General features: G+C 31.6%; 1 protein-coding gene across 1 annotated transcript; it reads left to right on the top strand.

The window, feature by feature from the left end:
- The first annotated feature begins 5,007 nt into the window (after window positions 1–5,007).
- On the top strand, window positions 5,008–6,531 carry LOC119607193 (uncharacterized protein K02A2.6-like). The gene has a single exon (XM_037961003.1). It carries the CDS (start codon window positions 5,008–5,010, stop codon window positions 6,529–6,531), a length of 1,524 nt encoding a protein of 507 aa, XP_037816931.1.
- The last annotated feature ends 5,382 nt before the right edge of the window (window positions 6,532–11,913 follow it).

Here is an 11,913-nt window from a genome sequence, read left to right as displayed (position 1 = left end):
CGTTTTTTAGTGAACAAAAATCATTTTCACCATAAAACATTTCATCACACGTTCCCCTTTTTTCCCACCATCAAAAAAGATTTGTTTTTGTCATTCCGTTTGTAACACATTGAAATATTCGTCCAAGACCCATAAAAGTATATATATATTTTGGGTCCTTATTAAATTCTATGACAATCTAGCCATGTCCGTCCGTCCGTCTGTGTGTCCGTCTGTCTGTTGAAAACACGATAGAGTCCAAATGGAAGAAGATAGCGAGCATGATTGCTTCTAGTTGATGAAGTTTGTTTGGTATTGAAAATTGGCAAAATCGGTCCACGATTTCGCCTAGCCCCCATATAAAGACCCCTTCAGAAAATGACTTTATCGCTAATAATTGGCTAAAAGAAGCATCTATAGCGGTGAAGTTCGGCACAAACATGTTTTATGGGAACTTAAATCTCTCCCCCATATAAGGTCCCCTTCAGAAAATTACTTTAATGCTCATATCTGACCTTAAGGAGCATATATAGCAATAAAATTCGACATAAAAAAGTTTTATATTAACTAAGATCATTTTCTTAAATTTTATGAGGATGGGTCCATAATTGACCCTACCCCGCATATAAGGTCCCCTTCAGAAAATGACTTTAACTCTCATTACCAGCTTAAAACTGCGAGTACAGCGATGAAATTCATCATAAAGAAGTTTCGTATGAGCCAAAACCTCTCTACTAAATTTTATGAGGATTAGTCCTTCCTACCTTCCTATAAGTTCCCCTCAGAAAATTACTTTAACGCTCATTGCTCATTTATAAATGCGATTATAGCAGTGATATTCTACATAAACAAGTCTTGTGCTAGCCAAAAACTATTTATCAAATTTTATGGGGATCGGTCTATAATTGACCCTACCCTCCATATAAGGTCGCCTTCAGATAATGACTGTAGAGCTCATTACTGGCTGTAAACGCTCAAATATGAGTACAGCGATGAAATTTCACATAAACGAGTTTAGTATGAGCAAAAATGTCCTCTTCAGATATAATTGACCCTACAATTCACTACACATCGGTCGATAACTGATCCAACCCCCATTATCGGTTTCCTTCAGAAATTTACTTTAAACCTCATGACTGAATTAAATATACGAGTGCAGAGATGAAATTCGTTACAAATAATTATTGTATAAACCGATAAAGATGGGTCCATATTTGACTCTACCCTCCATATAACTACTCTTACAAAAAACAGTTTATGGTTACAAAAATTGGACCAAAAAAATTTATATTTTAATTCGGAAGAGCACGGTCCATACTTAAGCCCTTATTAAAGGCACTATTCCAAATATTCGCCTGATATTCATATTAACATTGTCATATGATGATAAAATTCAACATAGATCTAATAAATGAGGAAATTGCTTCGATAAAGTTTATTAATAAGGAGGATTTGATGGTGGGCATGGCCGAATATAACACTCTTACTTGTTTAGAAAGCGACCTCTTACAGAATAATATAATTTTCGTCAAATCTTTTTTGGATCAATTGATCTTTTCACCAAATGATGTTTTGCGTAATCGGTCTTTTCAAATTTTCACCAAAAAAAAATCTTTATCCAATCAACTATTTCATCAAAACAATTGTCCTTCAAATGACATTTCTTCATAACTTTTTATCAAGAAATTTTCCGATATTTTTCATCACTGATCATTTCATTATTTCACCAAACAAATCTTCATTAAATCACATAATGAACTTTTATTTAACCAAGAGATCATTATCTGTCTAAAAATTCGTTTACCAACTGATATTTTCCACCAAAAGACGTTTTTCGAGATATTGATCGTAAGAAACCTCTCCTCCAAAGCATCTTTCTTCATCGATCTTTCTCCATCTGAAGACTTTTCATTTTAAAGGAGAAATCATTTTCGATAAAAATGGTTTCTCTCCAACACATTTTTCACCAAAATACGCTTTTTCATCAATAGCTTATCATTCATCAAAGTGTTTATTTTATCGAACGATGTCTCTCACCAAGTGATCCTTTTCATCTAAAGATCATTTTCAATATATTCCCAAATAAAAAGGATCGTTGCGAAAAAGATCTTTCGGTGGATAATATTTCTTAAGGGAGATACTTGGATCATTAATTATTATTGTGATTTTAACTTTTGATCTTTTCATCCGATCTGTTTACCAAAAGAACAAATGATTATTTCTCATCAAAATACTTGCAAATCAAGTCTGTAAGATCATTTCCAAACAAGGTAATTTTCACAAAAAAAAACTTTCTTTCTCATTAAAAGATTTCTTTCAACCATAGATAATTTTCAATAAGTTCTTAAAAAAATAAAATTTTTTACCAAAATGATTTCCTTCTCTTTGAACTCTGTTAGCAGAAAAATAACTTAAACGTTTTCTAAATTAGTTGCAAACATGATGTGCTAAACAAAACACTAAACGGAAATTCAATTCCAATATGAACTTGATACTTCTTCGTGATGCTACCTCCACTGGCCAGATTCAAGAGTCATTCGCATCTTTTTTTATATATATACAAACAAATACACACATGGTACTTTTAAGAATTTATTCGAGCATGCCTGCCTCTTTATTGACTGCTATCTGGAGTAAAAGGAAAAAATAAAATATATGTGCAGCAAGATGATGTTGATGTTGATGATGACTGACTTCTGTTCTAGGGGACAAAAACGAAGAGAAGCAGTAGTGTAGTAGTAGTCTGGTTTTCTGCTTTTATACACTTTATTTAATATTTAAACGGCCATAAATTGATTATTTAAAAACCTTTAGTTCAGTGCTTAAAAATACTTTTTTTTTAAATAAAATAACAAAATAAAAAGTAAAACTCAAGTGCCTGCTAAGAACATTTTTATTTTGTGAGGAATAAAAAATACAGACAAGTTAGTCAGCCATTATCATCACTTTATTTTGTATTTAAGAAAAGCTTCATTCTTATTTTTTACGCATTTTGCTAAGAATCTCTAACATTTGACTTAATTATAGTTTAAAAGAAGGTCTCAATAAGAGAAAAAGTGAAACTTAGAACCCAAAAAACCTTTTGCAGATTTTGTTTTTTTTTATATTTGATAAATTCCCAGAAAAGTAGCGTAACTTTTGATGGTTTTTTGAGGAAGTTTTGATTTAAACGTCAAAATGTGTTTTTTATGGTTTTATTTAGGGAATTTCAACAATTAATAGTTTTTTATAACTACAAATTTATGCGTAATTATAAATTTGTGAAATAAAACTTTGAATTGAAAATATTTTGATGGTCTTTTAAGATAATCATCATAATTGGTTATGTGAAGATTTTTGCTGTGGTATGCAGACATGTTTTTCATATCATGAATATATTTTGAAAGATGACTAATGGTGATTTTAATAAAATAGCAAAGAAAATCGCATAAGAAGCACACTCTAGTACGAAAGTTAATCAATATTTGAACTACTAATGACGGATAAAGCCGTTAATAGTAAAATAAATGATTAATTGTGTTCCACCAGGAACTCTTCGTTTTGATGGTGTTTAGTTTTAGTCATTATTACGAACGAACGAACGAACGAACGAACGAACGAACTACTAACTAACTAACTAACTACTAACTAACTACTAACTAACTAACTACTACTAACTAACTAACTACTAACTAACTAACTAACTAACTAACTAACTAACTAACTAAACTAACTAACTAACTAACTAACTAACTAACTAACTAACTAACTAACTACTACTAACTAACTAACTAACTAACTAACTAACTAACTAACTAACTAACTAACTAACTACTACTAACTAACTAACTAACTAACTAACTAACTAACTAACTAACTAACTAACTACTAACTAACTAACTAACTAAGTAACTAACTAACTAACTAACTACTAACTAATTAATTAATTAACTAACTCACTAACTCACTCACTCACTCACTCACTAACTAACTAACTAACTAACTAACTAACTAACTAACTAACTGTTATGTTTAATACTACTTGTTTAAATTTGATTCTTAAACGTTTGTAGTAACTTATGATTTTTGTTTACTTTTTGAAGTTTATATTTTAAATTGAAATTATTTGTTTTGTTAATTTTTCATTGCTGTATATCTAAATTTAAATAAAGAAATACGTTATTTTTAAAAACACAATATTGGTGTCAGAAGTGGGATATAATGAGTATGTCCCAAGAGCAACTATCGAATGTTATGGAATTACTGGCAGGAGCAATTCGCTCTGCAGTTGCAGATGTGGCGCAGACTGCATCCATGGGTTTTTCGTCGCATTCATCTTCTGCAGAATTGAATTCAAAACCACCACAATTTTCAATAGTCGAATATAAACAAGAAGATGGAGGATCAGTTTCTGATTATTTTACTAGGTTCGACTGGGCGTTGCAGTTGTCGAGAGTTGCAGAAACTGAGTATGCAAATTACGCACGTGTGCATATGGGCACACAACTGAATACAGCTTTAAAAATATTAACAAGTCCGAGATCGCCAGGAGAATTAAATTATGCTGAAATCAAAGACATTCTGATTCGTCATTTCGATGGAAAGAAAAATAAATATGCAGAAATTTAGTCTTCGATTGAAAAATGGAGCAGTTTTCTGCGAGTACGGCCAATTTTTAGACAGGATGCTAATTGAGCAGCTTTTAATGGGGCTAGAATCTGCAACTGTTTGTGATGAACTGATTGCAAAACAACCACAGAGCTTTAGTGAAGCATACGAGATAGCTTATGCTAGAGAACTAACTCATCATGCAACAAAAGAAGTTAACTCCAGCAATGAGCCTTCGCAACCGGAACAAACATTCAAGTTAGGTTTTGCTCCAGTTAAAACCAAAAATAAAAATAGTAAATCTGATGCCGTATTTCCAAATAAAAGTAAATGTTACGGGTGTAATGGGAATCACACGAGAAACAAACTGCGAAATGCTTCGCTTGTGGTAAGATCGGTCATATTTCTAAGGTATGTAAAAGTAAAACTGGTCAAGTAACGATGAAACAGGACGAAGAAAACGATTCTGTTGAGCAATTGCGTTTTATAAATAAAATTAAATTTTCAAAACCGTATGAAAAGAAAATGATATTTGTGAGTATCGATGGTAGGAAATTGGAAATGGAGCTTGATACTGGTGCTCCTTGTAGTATAATTAGCAAGAAACGCTTACGTGCTATCAAACCCTATTACACTTTACATAAATCTGACAGAAAATTTGCTAGCTATACAGGTCACTCAATAAATTGTATTGGCAGAGTTGTAGTAAATGTGACTTTGGGAAAAACTTCTCGTGTCTTAAATTTATATGTTGTAGAAGATGATTTAGACACTTTGTGCGGCCGTGAATGGATAAGTCATTTTGCACATGATATTAATTTTTCAGATCTATTCGCATCTACACCGCCAAATAATAACTCTCCAAACGATAGCTTTAGTTTAAATACTATTACTTCCGATGTATCGATATTAAATTCTATTGAAAAAAATCAACTACAACAAATTGTAGATAAATTTGATGATGTATTTGGAAGTTCAGCTGGAAAGCTTAAATGTCCTCCTATAAAGATTCATATGAAGCCGAATGCTAAACCCATATTCGCTAGACCAAGAGAAGTTCCTTTAGCTTTAAGAGAAGCATATGCCAAGGAAATTGATGCTAAAATTGCTGCCGGTTATTATAAAAAAGTCGAATTCTCAGAATGGGCTTCCACGACCCATGTAGTAACTAAAAAAAATGGAGCTATACGTATTACTGGAAACTATAAACCTACGGTCAACCCTCAAATGATTATCGATGAGCATCCTATTCCAAAACCAGAAGATTTATTCAACAGAATTAAGGGTGCTACAATGTTTGCTCATCTAGATGTTACCGACGCATATACGCATTTGCCAATAGATGAAGAGTTTGGACATGTTCTTACCTTAAATACTATTACTCATGGCCTTATACAACCCACTCGTGCAGTCTATGGGGCTGCAAATATTCCAGCAATATGGCAGCGAAAAATGGAAGAAGTTTTAAAAGGATTACCTAATTGTCTTAATTTCTTCGATGATATACTATTATTTGCAAAAGATTTTAATGAATTACAACAAATTTTAGATTTGACTTTGGCCCGAATTAGACAGTGTGGTCTTAAATTAAACAAATCGAAGTGTGTTTTTGCAGCAACGTCAGTGGAATTTTTATGGCATTTAATTGATGCCAATGGTATACATAAGTCAAATAAGCATATTGAATCTGTATTGAACGCACCGAAACCAAACTCATTAGAAGACTTGCAGCTATTTCTAGGTAAAGCCTCATACTATAGTGCCTTTATTCCGGATTTAGCAACCCGTGAGAGGCCATTACGAGATATTCTAAAATCAAAGGTATTTTCATGGAATTTAATCGCGGATGCTGCTTACAACGATATTAAGAAAATTTTAGTATCTCCACAAGTTTTAATATCATATGATCCAAAACTACCATTATTGTTGGCAACGGATGCTAGTATTGTCTCACCGTTTACCTAATGGCGAAGAACGACCTATAGCATACGCAAGTAGAACAATGAGTGTGACAGAACAATGTTACTCTCAAATAGATAAAGAGGCTTTGGCCATAGTATGGGCCGTTCAAAAATTCTTTAAATATTTATATGCACGGCATTTTACATTAATAACCGATCACAAGCCACTTACTCAGATTTTGCACCCTAGTAAATCGCTTCCAGTTCTTTGTATTTCTCGTATGGCAAACTATGCCGATTTTTTAAGTAACTTTGACTTCGAGATAATATATAAACCATCCAAAGAGAATATTAATGCAGATTACATGTCACGTATTGTTCCAGATAATTCAGTAAAGTCACAATGCAACGAAAATTACTGTGGGAGTCAGATATCATAAATACACTGCACCTTATCACCCCTCTACTAACGGCCAAGCTGAACGTAGCGTTCAAACAGTAAAAAACGCATTAAAAGCTATGTGTACATAAAAACAAACCTGAAACCTGAGTTATGGAAACAGAAGATCTGAGGAAAACAGGTCTTATAGGAGTATTATATATCCAGAAAATATGAATGATAATGTTTTAGTCCCCAGACATCCCGCTCCTAATCTTCAGCATCCTGAAATAAATTCAAGTTCTCCTAATAATGCAAGAGATCCAGTAAATGAAGATAATGTTGTCCGCTCTCCTGTTTGGGAAAAGGACACAGATGATGAATTTGAAACACCACAAGCTGGTCAAAATCAAAACCACCCGCAAACACCATATTACAAAACAGCGTAAGCGCGACGTACGTTATTTTTAAAAACACAATACTAACTAACTAACTAACTAACTAACTAACTAACTAACTAACTAACTAACTAACTAACTAACTAACTAACTAACTAACTAACTAACTAACTAACTACTAACTAACTAACTAACTAACTAACTAACTAACTAACTAACTAACTAACTAACTAACTAACTAACTAACTAACTAACTAACTAACTACTAACTAACTAACTAACTAACTAACTAACTAACTAACTAACTAACTAACTAACTAACTAACTAACTAACTAACTAACTAACTAACTAACTAACTAACTAACTAACTAACTAACTAACTAACTAACTAACTAACTAACTAACTAACTAACTAACTAACTAACTAACTAACTAACTAACTAACTAACTAACTAACTAACTAACTAACTAACTAACTAACTAACTAACTAACTAACTAACTAACTAACTAACTAACTAACTAACTAACTAACTAACTAACTAACTAACTAACTACTAACTAACTAACTAACTAACTAACTAACTAACTAACTAACTAACTAACTAACTAACTAACTAACTAACTAACTAACTAACTACTAACTAACTAACTAACTAACTAACTAACTAACTAACTAACTAACTAACTAACTAACTAACTAACTAACTAACTAACTAACTAACTAACTAACTAACTAACTAACTACTAACTAACTAACTAACTAACTAACTAACTAACTAACTAACTAACTAACTAACTAACTACTAACTAACTAACTAACTAACTAACTAACTAACTAACTAACTACTAACTAACTACTAACTAACTACTAACTAACTAACTAACTAACTAACTAACTAACTAACTAACTAACTACTAACTAACTAACTAACTACTAACTAACTACTAACTAACTACTACTAACTAACTAACTAACTAACTAACTAACTAACTAACTAACTACTAACTAACTAACTAACCTAACTAACTAACTAACTAACTAACTACTAACTAACTAACTAACTAACTGACTAACTAACTAACTAACTAACTAACTAACTAACTAACTACTAACTAACTAACTAACTAACTAACTAACTAACTAACTAACTAACTAACTAACTAACTAACTAACTAACTAACTAACTAACTAACTAACTAACTAACTAACTAACTAACTAACTAACTAACTAACTAACTAACTAACTAACTAACTAACTAGTAACTAACTAACTAACTAACTAACTAACTAACTAACTAACTAACTAACTAACTAACTAACTACTAACTAACTAACTAACTAACTAACTCACTCACTCACTCACTCACTCACTAACTAACTAACTAACTAACTAATTAACTAACTCACTCACTAACTAACTAACTAAATTCTGTAGTACAATGTTCCGCCATCTCGTTATGGAGTATCCGGCATTTGTGGTCTAAGTACATGAGACCCACCCTGGAATGAATTTGATCTCATTTCAAAAGTGCTGAATTTCCACGGAAAAGCTTTGTCAAAAGATGGGTTGAGATTACAGTACCAATAGTGTATGGGATTTCGCCCAGACAATTGATTATTATCGAGCGACCTGACTGAAAAAGCCTTGAATCTAATTATTAAGTTGAGGGCAACTTCTTTAAACATTAGCTCAAAGGGTTATCAATTTATTTACTGGCATGAAGAGCTGATGTCTAATGGAGTCCATCAAGTTTACTTCGGTGTGTATCTTTTCACATAGCTTTCCACTCCTTAAAAAATTTGTAAATAATAATAATACCCGTTTTGCAAATTGGTCCATTGTTCGGGTATATAAGACTATTTCAAACAACATTGTTTTGCAAATCCACTAGTATAACACCCCCGAACCTGATGATTTGAATGGATCAAAACCACTTTTCTCATTTTCATTTATGGGTATATTGGTAAACAGAAAACTGCTTATCAATTCCTCTCCGGTGGAGAGATTCTAATAGACTGTCAAGGAATTAATTCTGCTTACATTAATTAATCTCTTTTAATTATTTTTTTAATTAAAACATTTTTGACCAACATATTTTTACACAACCAATGATTTATGTAAAAAAAAAATTATCTATAAATATTTAAACATGAAAGTGAACAAAAAAAAAATTATTTGAAATTCTCATTAATCTGCATTGAAAACATTAAATCACAATAATACATAATGATGATGATAACTAATTTATTACAGTAATTTATCAGAATGTTAAAGCTTAAGCTTCAACAAAAAAACCCAGTAAAAGCGAAAACAATTCAGAGGGCAAATGGAGGGACAAAAATGCTAATTAATGTATATCATCACTACAACAAAACATTTTGAACACTTTGTACAATGATAATAGCCATACACATACATAAATATACACTTACTGTTGATGAGCATGACGATAATGACGACAATGACTATAGCAATGATGACAATGACTGAATGCTCTACAAAATAATTTCAGCTAAAGTTTAAGGTGAGGTATGTTATGCGAAAAGGTAGCCTCATGTTTCAATACTAATTGACACCTTTTAAATGTCATTAGCAAATAAATATAATTTAATGTCTTTCAAAGATTACTGATTCTAACCCAAACTGAAAAAAAATCTTATAAAGATTTGATTTGTTTTTGTTTATGCGAGACATTTCAATGAGTTTTATTTTTAATGTCTCCTCCCTCAAATGAAGCTTATCATGATGTTGCTTTTTGGTCATCTTTTAAAAAAAAGCAAACAAAAAAAATCCTTCAGACGAAAATAAAAAAAAAACACATGCCTTAAGTATCTGTATACAATTATAATTAAGGTGGGGATTACATGGCGAAAAACAGATGAATCACGCAATAGCTTAATCTCAACATCATTCATTCATCCCGACTGTCTGACCAGCCGACCAAACCATTCCATTTATGCTTACATCCAACCAAGCCAAGCAACCATTCCAATCCATATTCATATGGTGCTTGCGATATTGTTGTGATGACAAGCATGTGAAATGACCACACATAAAGATGTATGAGCCTCAAACTTGAAACATTTGTTGTACTTTCGTCTTGTCTGAAAGCTTTGTATATGATGGGTTTACTACCGTATTGTAGGAGAATATCATGTTGGTGGCATTAGTGGCGGTGGTGGTTGTAGTGGTGATTACAATGTTAGTGTTGTTGGTATTAAATAATTTCATATAATTAATCATATGTTATCTGTTTGTTTATTCCTTTCTGCTGTTACCACAACTCCATTTCAAGTGATAAGAATTAACAACATGTTCATTTGATAATGCCACAATACATACACATATATATTTATTTGATACATTTATTTATAGGCTGCGAATTAAAACAAAAGGGCCTATAAAAAGAAAAATTAACGTAAATGAATAAATTTAGATAAATGGATGCTAAGTTTTTCACAAAAAAACTAAATATTAATGTAATTCAAGGATCATAGAACTAACGAGTCATTAGAAGCTTTTTGCAAGATTAATTAAAATACACACCTGATGTTCTTATAGGAAATAAAAAAGGACATATATATTCTTAAAGAGAATATATGTATATGTATGGGACTATAGACTAGACTATAGACTAGACTATAGACTAGACTATAGACTAGACTATAGACTAGACTATAGACTAGACTATAGACTAGACTATAGACTAGACTATAGACTAGACTATAGACTAGACTATAGACTAGACTATAGACTAGACTATAGACTAGACTATAGACTAGACTATAGACTAGACTATAGACTAACTAGACTATAGACTAGACTATAGACTAGACTATAGACTAGACTATAGACTAGACTATAGACTAGACTATAGACTAGACTATAGACTAGACTATAGACTAGACTATAGACTAGACTATAGACTAGACTATAGACTAGACTATAGACTAGACTATAGACTAGACTATAGACTAGACTATAGACTAGACTATAGACTAGACTATAGACTAGACTATAGACTACACTATAGACTACACTATAGACTAGACTATAGACTAGACTATAGACTAGACTATAGACTAGACTATAGACTAGACTATAGACTAGACTATAGACTAGACTATAGACTAGACTATAGACTAGACTATAGACTAGACTATAGACTAGACTATAGACTAGACTATAGACTAGACTATAGACTAGACTATAGACTAGACTATAGACTAGACTATAGACTAGACTATAGACTAGACTATAGACTAGACTATAGACTAGACTATAGACTAGACTATAGACTAGACTATAGACTAGACTATAGACTAGACTATAGACTAGACTATAGACTAGACTATAGACTAGACTATAGACTAGACTATAGACTAGACTATAGACTAGACTATAGACTAGACTATAGACTAGACTATAGACTAGACTATAGACTAGACTATAGACTAGACTATAGACTAGACTATTTCTTCAAAAAAAGTGGTCCGCGAGACACCCTAATGTATATACAATAAAAATATTAAAAGGGTTCATTGTTTCCTTTGAATTTAATTTTTTTTATATTGATAAATTCTATAACGAATTTTTTTTTTTATTCATTATCAATAGTCATAAAGCTGTCTTTAAAAATGACCACTATCTCATTAGGTTTTTGCT

Source organism: Lucilia sericata, unplaced genomic scaffold, assembly GCF_015586225.1.
Source record: "Lucilia sericata isolate MDLA Ls3-8-SP2 unplaced genomic scaffold, ASM1558622v1 Contig000671F_arrow, whole genome shotgun sequence".
In the NCBI taxonomy this organism is placed as follows: Eukaryota; Metazoa; Arthropoda; class Insecta; order Diptera; family Calliphoridae; genus Lucilia; species Lucilia sericata.
This window is presented reverse-complemented; position numbering and strand designations above follow the sequence as displayed.